General features: G+C 49.2%; 1 protein-coding gene across 1 annotated transcript in view; it reads right to left on the bottom strand.

The window, feature by feature from the left end:
• The window catches only part of HK2 (hexokinase 2), a 64,896-nt gene that overhangs the window by 5,833 nt on the left and 37,847 nt on the right, over positions 1-21,216 (bottom strand). The window contains exons 3-15 of the mRNA XM_015559272.1: positions 19,791-19,939; positions 14,978-15,097; positions 14,258-14,353; positions 12,999-13,098; positions 12,495-12,678; positions 9,224-9,379; positions 8,023-8,256; positions 6,653-6,957; positions 4,797-4,945; positions 4,423-4,542; positions 1,097-1,192; positions 544-643; positions 368-446 (exon numbers count right to left, since the gene is read on the bottom strand). Of these exons, the coding sequence (XP_015414758.1) occupies positions 368-446; positions 544-643; positions 1,097-1,192; positions 4,423-4,542; positions 4,797-4,945; positions 6,653-6,957; positions 8,023-8,256; positions 9,224-9,379; positions 12,495-12,678; positions 12,999-13,098; positions 14,258-14,353; positions 14,978-15,097; positions 19,791-19,939 (1,888 nt within the window). The remainder of the gene's footprint in view (positions 1-367; positions 447-543; positions 644-1,096; positions 1,193-4,422; positions 4,543-4,796; positions 4,946-6,652; positions 6,958-8,022; positions 8,257-9,223; positions 9,380-12,494; positions 12,679-12,998; positions 13,099-14,257; positions 14,354-14,977; positions 15,098-19,790; positions 19,940-21,216) is intronic.

Raw genomic sequence — 21,216 nt, 5'->3', positions numbered from 1 at the left:
TCCTGCTTCTTGTTCCCATCTGCCTCACCCCAGCAGTGCTTCCTTCTTCACCCTGGTAGCATGACTGGTTCAATTCTCATTTGTTTTTCCCACCATCCCAGACCGAGGTCTTAACTCTCTCTCTCCCTGACCTGTTCTCAGTCCTAGGGGCGGGAGCCACCTCTTACATGTACTAACTCTGTGTCATGACTGGTTCAATTCTCATTTGTTTTTCCCACCGTCCCAGACCTAGGTCTTAACTCTCTCCCTGACCTGTTCTCACAGTCCTAGGGGCAGGAGCTGCCTCTTACATGTACTAACTCTGTGCCCCCTTTTGTTTTTTCATCTAAAAACTCTGTGACCAGTTCCCTGTAGGAAATCCCCTCACAATATACTGTTGTGATCTCCCCCATCCACCAGCTCCACGTTCCGCATTTCCTCCATGTAGCAGGCATTGCTGCCCGTGCCTGCCAATCACAGAGATGTCAGGGCCTCACTCAGCACTGTCTCCCACCCACCCGAGGCTGGGTGACCCCATGTGGGAAGGAGAGCCTAGGTCCTTACCAACAATGAGGCCAACTTCACACTGAGGGTCTTCATAGCCACAGGTCATCATAGTCCCCACTGTGTCATTCACCACGGCCACCACGTCCAGGTCAAACTCCTAAGAAGGCAAAAGCAGATCCCTAGTCCACAACTGAATCACAATATTCCCCCTCCAAACACTTGCAAGGGAGATTTCCATGAACAGAAGATGCATACAGCATTGGCTCATTCTCTTTGCACGCAGGTCTCTGCTCAAAGGTCACCTCCTCAGAGACCTTCCCTGGTTATAACTATTGAAAAGAGTGCCCCTTCCCCAGCCCACTCACTCTGTTCTCGCCCAACTTCATTTCTCGTCATAGCTCTAAAGCAATGACGTTAGCTCCTGGGTTTGTTTACAGGACAAGAGTTTGTTATGGTCGTTCCTGAGTCCCCAGGGCCAAGAGCAGGCTTGACGCACAGCAGACACACACAGACTGCTGAAGGATTATGTTACTTCTCCAGCTAACCAATCCAACCGCACTCCACACTTCCCCACGTTCTGAACACACAGGCCTCGCCGTGTCTCTCCCACCTCTCGCCGGTGGATGGCTTCCTTCAGCAGGGTGACCACGTCCTCACCCTCGCAGCCAGATGCCTTGAAACCTTTCGTCCACTTGAGGAGGATGCTCTAAAAATCACACGGGAGCAGTAGTTAGGGCATCAGAGAAGGATTTCTGGGTCATTCCCTTACACCTGTTATACAGATGCCCTTTGGGAACCAATCATCTCACCCACAATGGTTTCCCTTACTTGGATTTACTGAGTGCCCACAATGTACCAGGCTAAGCACATCTCATGCATCACAGCATTTAATCCTCACAGCAACCTTGTGCAATGTCTGTCATTATCGTGCCCATTTTATAGGTAACCATAGCTCTGGAGAATTGGTATAAGGCTTGCAGCTTGGAGAAGAGGAGCAGGACTCACTCCCAGGCCCAGCGACTCCAATGGACAGGCCACAAGCATCACACAACTGTGCCTGCCAGGGAACTAAGTTCTATAAGCTTATTTCCTTTGCTAGGAAAGGCAGTTTACCCCGGCCCCACCTACATTTATATCGAACTGAGTATACAGTGAACAAATGCCCTGCCCATAGTTAGGGTGACATCTAGGCTTCACCACCCTCCCCATGAGGAAAGCACTCTGAGCTCCTTGGAGTTCCCCCTCAGCTCTCTCATCCGTATTGTGGCCCTGTGCCATGCCAGGGACCCTCCAGGAACAGGTAACATGGTGGCTTTGACCATGAGAGAAATGTTCAAAACAGAAAGGGTTTTGTTCCCTGGTTCCCTCTTTGCTGCTGTAGCCCATCAAGAAACAAATGTGGAAGGCCCGACTGGCGTGGCTCAGTGGTTGAGCGTTGACCTATGAACCAGGAAGCCATGGTTCGATTCCTGGTCAGGGCACATGCCCGGGTTGTGGCCTAGATCCCCAAAGTGGGGTGTACAGAAGGCAGTCAATCAGTGATTCTCTCCCAACATTGAAGTTTCTCTCTCCCTCTCTCTTCCTCTCTGAAATCAATAAAAATATATTAAATTTTTTAAAAAAAGAAACAAAAGTGAAAGACATCCAGGCCCACTTCCCAAGACACCAGAATCTATGAACAGGCTTTGTGTTCTCCCAGGCCTTGTTTGGTTGTTCATGCCCACCAGCCTGGCATTTCATGGCCCAGGAGTTTGGTATCACTAGGCAACGTGAATGTGTCACTGTGTTCTGATCTGGGAGATTTGGAAAAGCAGTGCAGTCCGCCAGGTACTGGTTTCCACACCTACATCCAAACACCTGTGTGCTAATCTCCACCCAGCTTTCTTGTCTACAAATTAACTTCACATCTCTATTAAATTCCGTATTATGGCCACTTTCAGATTACGAAATGTTCAAATAACATTATTCCGGTGGAACTAAGACAAGCAGAGGCCCCAACAGCTAGGGAGACTTGCCCAAGGCCACCGGCCAGTCAAGGCAGCGTGAGGCCTCCAGGCCTCAGCACCTGCTGGTTTCCCATCCACCGGATGATCTCACCAGAGCAGAACCCAGCCTCTGCTTTATTTGCTCTAAAGTTTTACAATTCTAGACTGAACACATGGTCCTTGTAGAAACTTAGGCCTGGAATCTAGGAATTCGGGCAAAAACAGTTAACACCAGATAAATATAAAAATACACATAACATGTTGGCATGTAAAGCAAGACAGTGTCTGTTTTAAAATACTTTAGAAGGAAAAGCCTGGAAGTATATACACTGGAGTGTTATGGTTTTATCTTCCTATTAATTGTATTTTTTGTATGTTTGTATAGTGCAGAGATAAGACTTCTCTTAACTAGTCACTGATATGAGGCAGTAAATGGCTCATAATTTATTAAATATTTCCTGACCATTGAACGATTAGGCTTGTTTCTATGTTTCATCCAATATCACATAAATATTTATCCACATGTTTGATAATTCCCTTTGCCAAATTAATGCAAATGTGAAGGCTCTGAAAACCCAATGACACTGACAAAAATGTGCCGAGGCAAAGAAACTGGAAGAGCTAAAAGCAACACTGGAGTCGTCAACACTGGACAGATGTTAACAGATATTCGGAAATACTGAGTTAGGCAGGGTTTTTAGGGCAGATCATCCCCAAACCTTAGCTGTCTTAGCGCACACGGTGAATTTGGCTCTCAGAGGGGAGGAGTAGGAGGCAGTTACAAAACTCAGCTGAGCAACCTAAGGGTTGCTGCTCCAGGGACCCTGTAAAAAACTCGGCCCTTCTCACCACGGGGCCAAGCTCACGGAACCTGTGACTGTTCCGCCTACATGCCCTCCTCCACACTGCAGGCTGCTTGCCTTTCAGCCCTATCAACCCCTTCCCCTGACTGAGACGGTCCAAGGATTCCTCAGGCCCTCCATGCATGCGCTCAGAATACATCACACCACACCTCCTCGGGACTTTTGCACCCATTGGTGCCACATTCCAAAGGGCAGCTCTGGCTTTCCTAAGCTTGCTTCATCAGTCCAGTCTCTTTGTAAGCACCCAGAGCAAGGTCTATGCCCGTGGTCCCCTGGCACCTCCACCCACAGCATGCTACCCACCTGTACCAGGCACGCAAGCTTCCCAACAGAAACACAGAGGAACAACTGCTTAAACGACAGTATTTTGACACCTAATAGACCAAGTATGGACCCAGATCAAGCCTGAGCATCACCTACTCAGTCTCTTGACACCTCTCAACACACCCATGTCCAGAATACTCGGGAGCACCAGGATTCTCCACTTGCTTCATTCATCCAAGGGGATGAAAGCAAAGGTGAGACTGGAGAAGGGCGAGGGCATCCAAATGACCGGAGGTGAATGAAAATGTCCTGAGCCCAAATCAAGAGCCTTGGGAGCAGCTGAGCTTCATTGAAAGCATGGGCTGAGGTGTCAGGAAACCAGAATTCAAATCGTGGCTTGGTCGTTCCGAAGCTATCTGACCTGGTCTAGGTTTTGCAACCTAAGAAATGGCGGGCTTGAATATTTGGCATCGCTATGGACCTTATTTTCCTTTCTGCAAAATGGGTGTACAAACACCTACCTTAGAGGTTGCCATGAGGGTTAAATGAAATAATGTGTGTAGAAAGCCTGGCCCAGTACCTGACGTAAACTGCTTGAGAGATGTTAATATTTTTATTAGTATCCTCATTGTGATCCCAAAGATTGCTTGTTACAGCCGAGATAAGCTAGTTAACTTCCGCCAGCTCTGACTCACTCATTCCCACCAAAAGGCCCCTCTTCCCAACAGCTCACACACGCCCTTCTTTTCCTCCTCTAAGCTCAATTTTCTGGCTGATACAGTCAATAAAACTCACAGCAGAGCCCTCCAGGAAGAGCCTCTTACCTCATCCAGGCTGTTCTGCTGGCAGGGGAAAGAGAAGGTGAAGCCCAAGGGCAGGGACACGCCCTTCATGCCCATGTACTCAAGGAAGTCGGCGATGCACTGGACGATATGGTCAAAGAGCTGCAGGGAGAAGCTGTGCTCTCAGGGAGGGGGCCCTTGGCCAGGGCAGGCTCCCCCCCAGCAAGGCTTGAGCATGAGTGAGGCCTCCACCCAGGAGAAATGCAAGGCCAGGTGTAATCCTGAGTAAGGCCAGCCCTGGGTCCTGGTCCACTTAGCCCTCCCCCAGACCACGGTGGGCAGAGGAGGCACTGGCCTCCCCGGGAAGAAGTGGGTGTCTACTGGGGACCCCTCCCAGAGGTGTTGCCCTGCCTCACCTCGTCCCCCGTGCCGTGCATGACCTCCTGCGGGATGGCGTAGATCTTGTTGTGCATCTCCACTCCGCGCCGCTTCCCGTTCCGCACACGCACCAGCAGGACCCGGAAATTGGTACCCCCAAGGTCCAAGGCCAGGAAATCACCTTTCTCTGAAAATAAACCCAGGAAGATGATGAGTGGGGCATCACCACGAGACCACAGCACAGAGTGACAGGATTTAAAGCACCCTCCACTAATGGGGAGGTCTCCTGGAGGGGGAAGCCCTCAACAACCTCAGGGGTGATGGACTGTGAGCTCCACCCAACAGTAAAGAATATAAGACCCCAGGACCAGAGACCTGCTGGCTCCTTAGTGGTTCTCAAATGAGTTCAAGTGCTGGGGCCCAGAAGTCACAATGACCTCTGCAATCACAACAGGCGCAAGGGCGACCGTGCACTCAACAATATCTAACATGCCATTCATGCTAAGTCAAAGGCCACCTTATTTAGAATAGACTAGACTAGAGAAGGAAGGGCAGAGACAAACACCCTCCTTCGTTGAGCAATCACCATGTGCTCCTCCCTCACACAGAGCTCACGCAACCCTCAGGCAGCCCAGAGAGCGAGGCACTGTGTTTCCCTCTGATGAGGGCCCACCACCTGGCTGACCTAGGGGGAGTCACTTGCTGGAGGCCACACAGCCAGCAGAGGGTGGAGCAGGGGCCAAGTTCCAGTCTCTGCCTCTGGAACGTGCACCAAGTGTGCTACACTGGCTGCTCAGTGATTGTTTCCAATGAATCGGGGGGAAAACTGCCATCATTTGGGTCGTGAGACGTAGACCAGGGGTCAGCAATATTTTTCTGTAAAGGGCTGGGCAGTAAACATTTTAGGCCTTGTAGGCCAGTCTCTGCTGCAACCACACGGCTTTGCCATGATAATGCAAAACAGCCATAAACAATATGTGGACAAATGGGCAAGGCTGTGCAGTCATAAAACTTTATTTACAAAAATAGATGGTGGGCCAGATTTAGTCTGTGGGCCTTAGTGTGCCAACCCTTGACCTAGGGCTTACAGAGCTGGCCCTGAACCAAAATCCCTGGGTTTGAATCCCAGCTTTGCCATTTTCCAGCTGTGTGAACTGGGCAGGTTTCTTTATTTCTGTGTGCCTTAGTTCTGTGCCAACCATAACAGTTTGTTAACAAACAAAACTAACTACTAATCTCTGTTACAGGTAAAGATGAAATGAATTGACATGTGTTAAGTGCTCAGAGAAGTGCTTGACACATAGTAAGCATTCAGTAAGCACTTACTAAGTCACCACAGTTCAAATTTTAGCCTTGAGCTTATTGAACATTAGAATTTCCTAGTACAGATGGTCCCCAAATTACAATGGTTTGGTTTAATGATTTTTTACTTTACAATGGTGTGAAAGCAAGTCACATTGAGTAGAACCCATACTTCAAATTTTGATTCTTCCTGGGGCTGGTGATGTGGTATAATTCTCTTGTGATGGGCAGTGGCAGCTAGCCACAGCTCCTAGTGAGCCATGCGATCCCCAGGGTAAGCAACCAGCACTCCACAGTGTATTCATGTGTCAGATGATTTTGCCCAAGTGTAGGCTAATGTACGTAAGTGTTCTGAGCACATTTAAGCTAGGCTAGGCTAGGCTGTGATGTTAGGTAAGTTGGGTGTATTAAATGCATTTTCGGCTTATGATGAGTTCATTGGGATATAATGCTATCGTAAGTTGAGGAGCATGTGTTGGAGAAACATGTTCTGGTCCAAACATCCAATCCTAAGGCTAAGGAGTTCTCCCAGAGTGTCAACACCAAGAAAAAGGCCCACCGTGGTGAGCTGAGTGGCAGCCCTGCCATGTACCTGTGCCATCAGGGGTGGCGCACACATAGGTGGGCAGCATCTTGACCGGGGCAACGGCATGAGTCTCCTTGCTCAGACCTCGCTCCATTTCTAGCTTCATCCTCTTCTTGACTTCCAGCAGCTGCTCCCGGCTCAGCTTCAGAGACTCCAAGGTCTTCTGCCGGGCCCGGTGTTGGTCGGCCAGCCGGTAGGCCACTGCTGTCACCATGGCTGCCCCCTTGCCACTGCCATCCTCGGAGCGGAGGAAGCGGACGTCGCAGTCAGGCACCAGGCGCCGCACCGTCTTGTGAAGACGCTTAGCGAAACTGCAGGCACCGAGATGGGGTAAGAAATGGGTGTCCACAGCTAGGATCAATGGTGCTAATGGTTGGAGCATTAGCTCACCACCTCAGCACAAATGCCAAGAAAGTTGAAATGCTACTCTGGACTGATGTCTGAATAGGTAGGTATGCTCAGCAAGAAATTCGTGGGTGGTGGCTGCTCTGAGTCATGATCTCCAGGACCTCACCACTGCAGGTGTGGTTTGTGGGCCCGCAGCATCCTGAACCCAGAACTTCTGAATCAGAATCGGCCTCTTAGCAAGATCCCCAGGTGATCTGTGTGCACTTTAAGGTGCTGGAAGCACTCGTCTAGGAGGCCAGGGACTGAATGGTAGGGCTGAGACTTTCTGCATCAAACAGTTCGGTCAATGAAGGCCCATAGACCTGGCACTCATAACAGGTGAACACGATGGGTAAGTGGGCACAGCAGAGATAGATCCTCTAGGTTCCAACTGAAACTTGCATATTTTTTCACTTATGACCCAAGGAATCAAAACATGAAACCTTGCGTCCTCTGTAAAATGTTTGGATGTTTAAATCCTTAACAAAGCTCAGATTATCCGGGTGTCACCAAAAAAAAAAAAAATCATGAAGGACAGGGAAGGATCAATTCAATACCCAGATCAGCCAGAGGCTGATAATCCACTGGGCTGGGGTGGCCCCTGGCGGAGGACACAGGATCTGAAGGGACCCTCAAGAATCATGAAAGAGTCAAAGAAGTAAAGAGAAACACTAACTCCTAAACAAGAGGGTGGCAACAAGAGCCCTCTGAGTAGTGGCCAGGAGAGCTCTGAATAGACCCACCCCCCAACTCCAGTGGCCCGCAGCCTTCAGAAATCACCTCCACCCTCGCCAAGGACACCCTCCCAGCTCCCACTTGCCTCGCTGGGAACTTTATTCTACAAAGACCTCAACACCACAGTCCACCTCCACCACCCAGAATGTAAAACAGAGTTGGTGCCTAGAGTCACTGGGGTCTCTCTCGAGGCTGTCAGGGGTCCGCAAGTGCTCCGGGAGCCCCATCATTGTGGGTCCCGAACGCTGACTCACTGGGGGTGTTTCTTGTAGACGGAGCCGTCGACCCCAATGGTGGAACGCAGGCGCTCCTCGCTCTTGTTCTCCTTGATGCGCCGCAGCACAGCCGCCAGGGTGGCCGCGCACAGGCTGGCTGAGCGCGTGGACACGATCTGGCAGATGCGGTGAGTGGCCACGCAGTCCTCCTGTGTCGGCTCTATGCCCAGCCGCACCAGGACCTCGTGAGCCTTCCGGATACCGTCCTTCTCCCTGGGAAACAGAAAGGGAGTGTGTGGGCACATATCCAATCCACTGTGGCCAGTGGGTGAGGGATGAGGGTAGGGGAGGGGGCGGGCAGGAAACCCCGCAGCTTCAGCAAATGTCATCTCCCAGTGATGGCAGACGCCCACTTCACTCTAAATACGGTCATGAAGGGCTGGTGCTGCGCGAGTAGCACCCTTCTTTGGGGAACTAAGTGCCTCGCAAATTTGAGGACTGTCCTCCCCTCGGGGTTTAACAAGTAGGAACAGTTCCTTCAAGAGTTTCCATTCCCAGTCATTTGAACTGTTTCACTGCTCCCTTTACACCCAAATCACCTCCTCTCCACCAGCTGGTCCCTGAGACAGGGCCTCCTCAAGCCACAAGTGGAAATCTCAAGAACAGGAAACAAGGCCCAAGTCTGGATATTGTTAAATGGAAGACAAAAATGAGGCCACCCTCACTCCCACCCCTGCTGCTCCATGAAAATGCAGCCTCCGCTCTAGCTATGGGAACTAAATGGGTATCTCTCTGGGCCATCCAAGGACCGAGTCTTCTGTTATGAAGCAGAGGTCAAAATGGAGTCTTTTTTGAGAATCACCAATAGAGAATGAAACGTCAGAGCTTCAGAAGGGAAAGGAAATGGATGGAAATGAGTCATTAAGGGGCCAATGGGGAGCCTCTAGCATTAAGCCAAGACCCTGACCCCCACCCCACACCAAGCACGAATGCAAGTGTGACATCTCTGAGCATGGAGGCCAGTGAGCACCGGGAGGCACTTTGGAAATCACCACGCTCAATGGACAAGAGTGGAGACTGTGTGTTAAGTGACCTCAAACCACTGCCCCTCCCCCCCATGGCCCATGTTGGGCGAGACCCTCTTGCTGTCCACATTTGAGGGGTCAAGGGCCAGTGCCCCTTCTTCACCCCCAATGACCTGATCACTCTTCAGTAAACAGAGAGGGACCCGAAAGCTTACCCTTCAATATCTGAAACATCTTTGGTCTCAAAGCGGCCTTTGGCGAGGAGTTCAGGGCTGAGCTTCCCCCTGAAAAGCAGCTCCTCCTTGGCCATCTTCACCAGGATAAGCCTCACCAGTTCCCCCATGTACATCCCACTGATCATCTTCTCAAATCTGCAGGGAGATACACATCAGAAAACCCATGAAATCCCTGCTGTCTGTGAGCTCGCAACTTCCCCGAAGAGGCAACATGCACACACGTGGAACTCCAACAATGTTAGAGGCTGATGCACACGGAAGGGTAACTTGTGTGGCACCGCCTGGGAATGAGCTGTATGAAGGGACAGCCCAGGCAGGGTTGGAGGAGCCGGGGAGCCGGGGCTGTCTCTGCAGGCAGGTGGGCCTTGAACTGTGGAAAGGATGGGCCAATAGCAGGCAAACAAAACATCCGAGGGGTGTGGGACATACTGTAATAGTCTGAAACTTACAGACTAATAGTAAGTTACACGTAAGGTAGTGAATTTAAAAAGGGGTGTGGGACATACTGTAATAGTCTGAAACTTCAGTATAGTAAGTTACATGTAAGGTAGTGAGTTTTAAATTTTTTTTTCCTCTAGCAAGGAAGTGATTTTTGAAAGTGAAACCTAATGTAAAATGAACCCCAATATTTATTTACAAGAGAGAAAGGTCAATATGATTAAACTGGGGGGAGAGGTTGTAGACTTTACATTGTTCTTCTCTCCTTCTTTCATCCCAGGTGGCTTTATTTTACAACATGGCAAGTGAATCACAGCCACAGAGTTTTATCTAGAACAGCGGTTCTCAACCTGTGGGTTGTGACCCCTTTGGTAGTGGAATGACCCTTTCACAGGGGTCGCCTAAAACCATCCTGCAGATCAGATATTTACATGACGATGCATAACAGTAGCAACATTACAGTTATGAAGTAGCAACGAAAATGATTTTATAGTTGGGTCACAACATGAGGAACTGTATTTAAAGGGCCAGAAGGTTGAGAACCACTGCCTTAAAGTTTCTCAGGAATATGGGAGTGAGAGATGCTGCAAGTTCCTGAGCAGGCAGGTTAGATAAGATAAAGGCATGTTTAAGAACCACCAGGGCAGGGACCCAAGCTGAGAAGGCAGTCGGGGAATTTATTTCTTCAACACTAGATGGCACTGATTTCTTTAGAAGACAGTCTTTCTGTCTCAGACTGTGATGGGAAACGAAGCCTTTACAATTCTTCTTGGCAAAGAAGGGCCTTTCTAGATATCTCAGAAAGGATCTGGGTGCTAAGGAGAGGAGGCCCCCAGGGCCTGCAGGCACTAACTGGGCCAGGCTCCAACAAGGAGGCCCACAGCAGGGCTGGGGAGGGGACTCGGATGTCTCCTGGTGCTGAGTCCAGGAAGTCAGCCCTCGGGAAGAGACTTGCTCAAGACCCAAGGTCAAGTGTGGTAGAATTGGAGCTAAGTGAAGAGCTGGCTAAACTTTTCAGACAGAGGACGAAGCCTTTACAATTCTTCTTGGCAAAGAAGGCCCTTTCTAGATATCTTAGAAAGGATCTGGGTGCTAGGGAGAGGAGGCCCTCAGGACCTGCAGGCACCAACTGGGCCAGGCTCCAACAAGGAGGCCCACAGCAGGGCTGGGGAAGGGACTCGGATGTCTCCTGGTGCTGAGTCCCAGGAAGTCAGGCCCTCGGGAAGAGACTTGCTCAAGACCCAAGGTCAAGTGTGGTAGAATTGACCAGCTGGCTAAACTTTTCAGACAGAGAGTGCATTTGAAATGTGTCAGCACCAGCACAGCCAACTGCCTGAGAGGCAGAGCGGCTTCAAGAGCAAGGCACTCGTGTGTCGACTTCTCTAAATAGGTGGTCCTGTGCAAGGTAGGAGGGGTGTCCAGTGGGCTTCTGAAGTGTGGGCAGATTTTTAAAGTTTTTAATTCCAGTTTTTAAAAACACTTTGTTTCCGTCAATGTTTGAAAAAAAATATTTATTTAGAGACATATAAAGAGTCAAAGTTCCTCCTCAAGCCCCAAAATAACTTCGGCACTACCACGGCTGACACTGGGATATGTCCTCCGACTTTGATTTGATTTGTCTAAGGCTAAGCCAGGGGTGGGTTGCCAAGGCCGGGCTGGCAATTCTGTCTTCTAACACTTCAAAGGGCACATAGCTCCTGGGAATGGCGTGGGTTGTCTTGTCGATGGAGGCAGGCAATGAATGAGTGACTTTTCAGTCCATAAATTCCTCACCAGCCATGGCAGACATAGCCAGGTTGTTCCTGTGAAAGCTACAAGTAAATGTGGGGAAGCTTGTGACTTAAATAAATCCTGCGTCCTTGATGAAGCCAGGGCTCTCCCAGTTAAGAAAAAGGCCCCCACTGTTGAGCTGGTTTATAGGCTTGGAAGTTCCTCTCCAAGCAGAGATCAGCACGACAAGCTTTCCTGTCAGTCCCAGCAACCAGACCAGAGAGAGCCTGAACTGCTCAAGAGGTTTTGTAATTGCCTGCGAAGCTTGCAGCAATCCCTATTTCAAGATCTTTAAGGGACATTTGGAAAATGCTTGTGAGAGTGAAATAATGTTTTGTAAGAGTCAAAAGTAACTAAATACCATGTCTAGCCAGGATGGAGAGTGTAATATGCAGGGTCCAGATGGAGCCCTTCCTCCAGTTAGTTCACCCCAGGGCCCCGGTTCGGCCACAGGTCCCGGGAAGGTGGCCAAGGAGGCCTTGGGTCTGGGTACTGCTGGGGTGGGAGGCCCCTGACTCCCATGGGGTCCTGCTGAGCTCAGAGGCAACTCTACTGGAGCTCTAAGACCGAGCCTTAGCCAGTCATTAGGAGCCACCTACCACAGCCTGGACAGTGACAGGGGTGGGAACTACAAAAGGAGTCTTCACGGATCCAAGTCTTGGCCATCTGAACACTTTTCTATGTGGCCCACAAACTGTTTCTAAGGGCAACTTGCAAATTGAAGGTGTAAAGAAAGAGCAGGGCCACTCACTTAGACTCAGAATATGACTTTCTGAAACTACTGTTCTGAAGGATAAAGCAAATTACTACCTGGTGTGTCTGCCTGCTCTGTCTTTTTTAGAGCCCCCTCAGAAATTTACAGTCACAATGTGTGTAATGAGCACAAATTCCCAATGTGTGTAATGAACACAAATTCCCATGACCAATGGGCACCTTGGCAACCTTTGGGGGATATGACTGTAAAGCAAAAATGAGGACCACCACCCAGCCTGGCCAGCCCCCAACCTAATTCCTGAGCCCACTCCCCATGCCCTCTGCTCACAGTTGCTTCCCAGGGTTCAGGGAGCCCATGTCGATCTCCTGGTCAAACTCAGTACGGATGTCATCGAGCACGCCGTCGTCCCCAAAGGCCCCCCATTCCATGTTGATGCACATCCGCCCCTCATCGCCTTCTACCATGTCAATATGGCGCATCTCTTCCATGTAGCAGGCATTGCTGCCCGTGCCTGGCCAAAACAAGGGATTGCTCAGTGCATACCCACACTGTCCTCTGCCCAGCACCCATCTCCCTCTTGCCCCACCATCCTGATACTGCCCAGGGTAGCTGGGATTCCTCCGAGCAGGCTACTGGGCCATTCCAACATGGTCCACTCCATTAACCCCCAACTCCACAAGTACTGGCTTAGCCCTCCAAAGTGATCATACCATTCATTACCTTCCAAAATGAAGTACAAAGGGACATCCAGGTCATGGACTCCTCTTCCCTTTCCAGCTCACACCCCACTCCATTGGCCAATATCAGCCCTCACACCCAGTGCTCACGTACCCACAATGAGACCAATCTCGCAGTTCTGGTCATCATAACCACAGGTCATCATGGTCCCAACTGTGTCATTCACCACAGCCACAATATCAATATCAAAGTCCTGCAGAGGAAAAAGGAGAGATCTGACCTTTACCATCACAGAAAGGTCACAGGTGTAAAGATGGAGAGAAAGAGTGGCAAGACACACAGCTCAAGAGTAACAGGGCCGCCTCCTGATTAACGCTACTCAAAACCAAAGAAAGTTATAGCTGGAAATCGGGTCCAGATCCAGTCTAACAGCTGCCTCACTCCCTGTCCTGGAGGACTTCCCGACATCAGCCCTGTGGTCTAGTTCAAAGCCATCACTGCACTAAGAATAGCCCGTCATGTCATCATTGTCATCTTCTCCTCTTTCTTCTTTTCCTTTACCTCTCTCTCCCTCTTTCCTTTCCAGGAAGTCTTATCTTTCTGTGACCTTTATCTTGTCCTCTCTCTGCCCCATTCCACCCTAATGCCAACATCATCCCAACTTTCTTACTTGAAAATGATGGTCAAGTCTTCTTCGGGTTAAATACTAAAGGGTTCTTCTTGTACCATGGCTAAGACGTTTACCCATCATGATAATCTTAACCCCAAAGGTATCTGATCATTTATAAGATTCTTGGGGTGATAATTATTTTACTAAAGGGTTCTTCTTGTACCATGGCTAAGACATTTACCCATCATGATAATCTTTTTTTTTTTTTTAATATATTTTATTGATTTTTCACAGAGAGGAATGGAGAGAGATAGAGAGTCAGAAACATCGATGAGAGAGAAACATCGATCAGCCACCTCCTGCACATCCCCCACTGGGGATGTGCCCGCAACCCAGGTACATGCCCTCGACCAGAATCGAACCTGGGACCTTTCAGTCCGCAGGCGACGCTCTATCCACTGAGCCAAACCGGTTTTGGCCCATCATGATAATCTTAATCCCAAAGGTATCTGATCATTTATAAGATTCTTGGGGTGATAATTATTTTACAATATATGTGTGTGAAATCATTATGTGGTGCATCTTAAACTGATACAGAGCTGTATGTCAATTATATTTCATTAAAACTGGAAAAAATAAAAATATGTTTTATTGAGTAAACATAGCAGGGAAGAAGAAAGAAAACCTCACCTAAAAATCACAAAGGTCCTCGTACTGTGTTAAGGGCAGACTGGGGAAGGCTTCAGAGTGGCCCCAAAAGAACCTTAAGTCCTGCCTCCCCATCCCTGCTGCTTCTACTCACCCCTCTCCTCTGGATGGCCTTCCGGATCAGAGTAACCACATCTTTGCCTTCCACACCACTGGACTTGAACCCCTTGGTCCATGAGACCAGGAAACTCTGGAAAAGAACCAAGGATTGAACATTAATTTCTCAGAAAACTCAGACTACACTCCTCAAATAATCATTAGTAAAGCCCTCGGCCATGGGGCTAAACTATTGCCATGCTTGAATGTGTACTAGTAGATTGCTTCCTAACTATCATAGGAAGAAGTCCAAGTCCCATCAAAGACCCAGAAAGAAAATTATTTCTTCATAATCAACTGCTCCCACAGGTGAAAAAGGCAGGCTATAGAACTGCCAAAATAAGGTATTTGTAACCTCTGATCAAACTCCCCATGCATCTTTCTTTCAAAAGGTATTTATCACAACACTTTAGATCAAAGGAGTTCCTGACTAATTTCTCACTCCTGTGTCCCTAAAAGAGATAAGGATAATGTGCAATGTATGTGGGGTTGTGCACTGTGCTTTGAGTGTAAAGATCCCCCTTCTTCACTATCCCCCCCCACACACACACACCTACACACGCTCACTCAGAAGCTCAGAACTCTCAATGTTCAAACCTCGTCCACACAACTCTCAGAGCCACCTCCAACACCATAGCGGTACATGGCTCAGAGTTCCTCATCCTCCCAGCCCAAAGAATGAAACAACAGAAGTGTCTGAAGAACTCATTTTACTCACCTCATCTAGTTTCGTTTGGATGCAAGGGAATGAGAACGTAAAGCCCAAGGGGAGCTTCTTGTCTTTGATCTGTAGCTTATCCATGAAATTGGCCAGGCATTCGGCAATGTGGTCGAACAGCTAAGGGAACACGACACAGGAAGATGAGCAGGGAGGCAAAATGGCACAGCGATTAGGAGCACACACTTGGGGCTCTGAAAGGAACTAGCTGAATGCATGCAAGGTATGCATCCCCTGTGAAGTCTTCATTTTCTCAGTCTATAGCACGGGGATGCCAACCAAAAGGATTAAATGAGGCAATACACATAAGGGCTTAACACTAGTTAGTGCTTATTAAGTACTGTCTTCCACTTATCCATACCACTATCAAAATAATCCCATGAGGGAGGGGAAAGCACAGCCAGAGCTAATCAGAAAGTCATTGCATGCCCTAGAAACAGAACATCCTTCGGTGACCTTGTCAGAACCCCCCTTGACATTGATGCACAGCTGAATGCCTTACCAGAAAGGGCAGCCCATCTCAGTGCCAACAAGTATTTTAATATCCCTGTCTCCTCTGATTGGGAGAGTGGGTGGGACATTCTCTGTTGGCATTCTATGAAGAGACTTAACAAAAATAAGTAACTTTTGCCCTAGCCGGTTTGGCTCACTGGATAGAGCGTCGGCCTGCAGACTGAAGGGTCCTGGGTTCGATTCCGGTCAAGGGCGTACTCCCAGATTGTGGGCTGGATCCCCCAGTAGGGTGTGTGCAGAAGGCAGCTAATCAGTGATTCTCTCTCATCATTGATGTTTTCTATCTCTCCCTTCCTGTCTGAAATCAATAAAAAGTAAATAAATAACAAGTAACTTTTATATTTTGTCTCCATTCTAGAAAACTAATTTCTTGGGGGCAATTCAAACAAGTTATCTTTGCTTTCTAAAACAAATGGAACACCCACCCTAGCCAGTTTGGCTCAGTGGATTGAGTGTCAGCCTGTGGACTGAAGGGTGACAGGTTTGATTTCGGTCAAGGGCACATGGCCAGGTTGTGGGCTCCATTCCCAGTCGGGGGCATGCAGGAGACAGCCAATTAATGATTCTCTCTCATCATTGATGTTTCTATCTCTCTCTCCCTCTCCCTTCCTCTCTAAAAGAAAAAAGAAAAAAATGGAACACTCAATGAGCCAGTGAAAAGCACTGAAGAATAAATAGGATTTTTTATTTATTTTTATTTTTTTTAATATATTTTATTGATTTTTTTACAGAGAGGAAGGGAGAGGGATAGAGTTAGAAATGTCGATGAGAGAGAAACATCGATCAGCTGCCTCCTGCACACCCCCCACTGGGGATGTGCCCGCAACCAAGGTACATGCCCTTAACTGGAATCGAACCTGAGACCCTTCAGTCTGCAGGCCGACACTCTATCCACTGAGCCAAACTGGTCAGGGCTAAATAGGATTTTTTATTGGTGGATGGACAGCCTCACAACCATGACTATGCTAAGCAGGACTGGCAGCACGTGGGAAAAGTATTAAACTTAAGAAACACCTGTATTGACAATTGCCCAGGTTTCGATCAGTCCCAAAGCTCACAGTCCCATGGCTTCCTCCTTGCCTACTCAGCACCCTCGCTGATGACCCCTCCAGATGCGTAGAGGCTGAGGCCAGGGTATTCTGGTACAAAAAGTAAGCAGAGGCCAAAGAGACTGAGCAGATTCCAAGGGCCAGGTGGACAAAGATGACAAAATCTAAAAGCTAAGGGATTGAAGGAGAATAACATTTTCCTCCCCAGACAGAAGTGAGGAAGATTCCACTGAACAAGCTGCTCCCAAAGTATGATCTGGAAGCAGCAGTATTGTTACCCTCCAGCTGATCCTGAAGCAGTGGTTGGAGAACAAAGGCACTAAACCAGAAAAAGTATTTTCATTTGTAAAGGAACTAAAGGCATCCAGGTGACAGGCTAGGTCAGTGGTTCTCAACCTTCTGGCCCTTTAAATACAGTTCCTCATTTGTGACTCAACCATAAAATTATTTTTGTTGCTACTTCATAACTGTAATGTTGCTACTGATATGAATCATAATGTAAATATCTGATATGCAGGATGGTCTTAGGCGACCCCTGTGAAAGGGTCATTCGACCGCCAAAGGGGTTGCGACCCACAGGTTGAGAACCGCTGGGCTAGGTGGAGAGGCCCATTGGCTCCCCAGATATCTGGGATATCTTAGTGGGAGGGATCCATGAAGACAAGGCCACACTTATCTAGAAGGTCGTCAGCTCTAACTGGACTTCCTGCATGGATCCTGTCCCTCCATCTGATCACCTGCAAGTCACTTCAGCTGAGTCTGTACCAAAACACACTCAGTAGCGAAGGCTCCTGAGAGACAGGGCCCTCTCACTAAGAGGTTCACCTACTCACAAGTGCCAACTCCCTTGGGCAGAGGTCAAGTATTTTAATATGTAAATAGGGTTTCTAGGCAGCTAGTCAGAAAGTTCTGTTCTTTTGTTGGACAGTCAATCATAGACAAAATTTATGATATGGTTAAACACACTCCCAGCACCTTCTTCCTGGTACTCTAGTTTAAATGATCTTTAATACAAATAGCCTTTATTTGAAAAAAAAAAAAAGAGAGAGAGAGGAAGTTAAGAACTGTGCAAAGAGATCAAAGAGATGAGGCCAATCATCAGAGCTGGGGGAGCTTTAGAAAAGGTAAAAACAAAATGGGTTCCCCTCACCCAACCCTGCTCACTGTTCCTGTTCCAACTGCCCTGCCAACAGGGGAGGCAGAACAGAGAGAGAGGCAGTAAAGAGCATTAAATAATGTGCTGCCCAGTATAGCAGCCACGAACCATCTGTGGCTATTTCAATGAATTAGAATTTCAAAAATTAACCCTTTGTACACCATAAGCATCTATAGATGCAAAGATGGTTTCCGTTTTGGATGCGTGGCTGTTAACTGGTTAAAAATCCACTTCCTCAGTCACGCTAGCCACATCTCAAGTGCTCAGTGTCACCGGTGGCTCGTGGCTACCGTCTTGCGCAAGCTGATAAAAAACACTTCCACCGTTGCGAAAAGTTCTATTGGACAGTGCTGAGTTGGAAGAACCTACACCTCTCTACAAGTGGGGAAGAGGAGACCGTGTGCTTCCTTCATTAGAAGACTATCTCCTTTTCTGTTAGCTGATGATCTGAAGATAAGATGCTGAGAGAAAGAACTACTACCTTCCTGCCATAAAAAGGCTCAAAGGGCATCATTTTATGAAGTCAGAAAGGTTTCCTTTTCTTTATTGGCCTGAGAATCGGCTCACTTCCCTCCCCGTAAGATACACTTAACAAATCTAAAGAGGCTGAGAATCATGGCTGGTCTGTGGCGGTCACCCATCAGCCAGATATTTCTGGTGTGGTGGCAATGAGTGTCCCCTCTGTAGGAGGGCTCTCCTGGGGGAACCTTTGAGAGGGAGAACCCCCAAAGGGCCTACCCCACAGGATCTCAAGTCTGCAGGAGCACCAGCCCCTTCAGGGTGTACCTCCTACACTGGAAGCAGGGGACCCAGGGAGCACCACTCATAGACCTCATCACGTGGCCTACAAAGTGGACAGAGCCCCCTTCCTCCCCGCAGAGCTGTGAAAACACAGGCTCTAGTCATGGATCTGGCTTTGTGTCTTGCCTCTGGCCCCTCCCATTTCTGTGATCTAAGGCCAAGTCACTCTTTTTGTCAAAGCCCAATCCCATATGTATAAAGTGGAGATAACAGGAGAACCCAGCCTCATGGGGCTCACGTGAGGATAGAATGAGAATATCCATAAAGTGCTTTTGCTCAGACAATAGTCTGCAAAAAGTGCTTTCAGACAATAGGTCATCGCGTACCAGCTCCTCCTCTGGATGGTGACTTATCCCCTTCAACACAACATTACTGCTACCTATGGGGGTTGGGAGGGGGACAGTTCCTGGTGGTCCAGCTGGGCTTTAAGCCCTGAAGCAGAAAAGGCAGGACTTTGATTCCCAACAAGGATCAATGCACAATGCATAGTAGGTGTTCAGTCCATGTTTGAAGACTACCTTGATGGCAATCCCATCCTTGTACATGTTTTTCTATTACTGAAAAGATCCTTACTTGGATTTCACATTTCTTCTCCATCCACTTCTTTTATCGTGGGGATTCTGAGTACAAAACATGGCTCTAGAAGCCACCGAGGTATGAGGATAACTAAGCATGATTTGGGGGTCAATGCGGAAACACATGGTGCCCAGAGGGATGCCAGCTGGGGCCGAGGCCCCAAGGCTTGATTTTGATGTTTTCTCAACAGGTTCCCATCCCTGCGTGCAAAACCTTTTGTTTTGGATGGTCACGGACAGAGAAGACCAATAACCACAAAAGCAAAGGGGCAGGTTCCATTTTCACATGATGCTATGATGACAACTGTGAGTCAAAAGGGGCTGCAGAGTGACCACAGTGGCGGGTGGCAGTGTCAAACCACAGTTGTGTATTCCACTGGCTCACCATTCAGAGGTACCACTAACAACCAGTGCCCAGAAGTGTGGGCCCAGCTTCCTGACAACAGGCTTTCCTCAACAACCAGCATGTGTGACCAGACCTCAAACCTCTCCTGCTGCAACACAGCCAGACCCCAGGGCCTCATGCGCATGCTCCGGACCACGTGCACCTCTCCTGACGGAGGCCCCCACTCCGCTTCCACGCATGGAGGGGATCACCATGCAGAGAGAGGTCAGGGAGTCCAAGCTCCAGCTGGCTCTCCGCCCTCCAGACACAGGAGGAGCAGTGCCTGCTCCTGTGGGGCCCAGAGCCCCCGGGGCCGCTGAGAGAAGGTTCGGACCTGCGTGCCGCTGCCGCGCATGATGTCCTCGGGGATGGCGTAGATCTGGTTCTCCATCTCCACCTTCTGGAGCCCGTTGTCCGTCACTCTCACCCGAAGCACGCGAAAGTTGGTCCCTCCAAGGTCCAGAGCCAGGAACTCTCCATGTTCTGCAGACAGGAAGGGCCACTCTTAGTTCGGAAAAGACAAGCTCAAACTGCTTCACAGAGACCAAGTCTTAAAACCCACAAGTCCTGCCATAAACGGAGTCCTTAAAACCCACGAGATCATAAATACTGGTCATCTCTGGTAATGGGGTGTAGGACGGGTCTTAATTTGTTCTACACACATTTATGTACTGAGTCTTTTTCTTAATGCTAAGCACTTTTATATTACTTTTAGAATTCACATAAGCCAGGAGACAGTTTCACATCCAATGATGGGGCACCCACCCCCTCACAGAGCTATTTCCCAGGGTTTTCCAGCCAAGTCCCCTTCGAGCTCTTGGGGCCCATCCAGCCCTGCGCCAGGATTCCGGGCCTCCGTTTTGTTCTTCATGCCCCCCAGGGTCCCCAGCACGCTGCTACAGGCCTGGGGGCCCCTGGGCCTTCTGCCAAATTGTGATCCCTGCCCAAATTTACTTTAACGTTCGCGTACAGTGACAGCAATGTATGAGAGAGTCACATGACGGAGTGGGCTGGGGCCCAAATGGCTATCAATTAAGGGGCCCCTCAAAAAAATTCCAGGCTCATTCACATGTGAGAGAAGGCTGACCCAAGAGTATGTAAAACAAGTCAGGCCAGTGGGGCTGTTCCCCTCAGACCAGCCACAGAGCTGGGGCGGACGGGAAGAGGGAATCTCCACGGCACAGGGGATCAAGATCCTCGGGTGTCACCAGGAAGGCAAAGTCCCTCCCCCCCTGGAAACAAGCAGTGCACACAGAAAACATTCGGATTGTAGGCGGTGATACAGCTGGCTGCAGGGACCTGCTCCACTGTATGGCACAGAACGGAAGTGCTGAAGAGGTGCAGAGGCCAGAGCCAGGGCTGGGGGAGGGAGCTGGGCTCACCCCCAGCAGCCTCCTCCACCGTGAGGGCTCCTCCCACCTCCCACTGCCCTGCTGCACACCTTCTCGAAGGACACAGGGTTACTTCCTAGGCATTCACTGATTGGCATGTTTGCCAACACCACCCCTTCCCCGATGGGAAACTGCCACTGAAGTACGATGGAATAGGTTGGAGGGCCAGGGAAATGAACCACCCAGGTTTATAGAGTGCCAGCCCCCTCGCAGCTCACTCTCAGGCCCTGAGAAAAGCCGTGTGTGTCCGGCTCCCTGAGGGCACGCCCCACGTCCCCAACAGCCCATGGAATGGACATGACCCACGCAAGGTTCCCTGGGGACTCCCTCCACACAACCGTGGTCTGGTGGTTTGATACACAAGAGAAT

Source organism: Myotis davidii, unplaced genomic scaffold (assembly GCF_000327345.1).
Source record: "Myotis davidii unplaced genomic scaffold, ASM32734v1 scaffold210, whole genome shotgun sequence".
Classification (NCBI taxonomy): domain Eukaryota; kingdom Metazoa; phylum Chordata; class Mammalia; order Chiroptera; family Vespertilionidae; genus Myotis; species Myotis davidii.
This window is presented reverse-complemented; position numbering and strand designations above follow the sequence as displayed.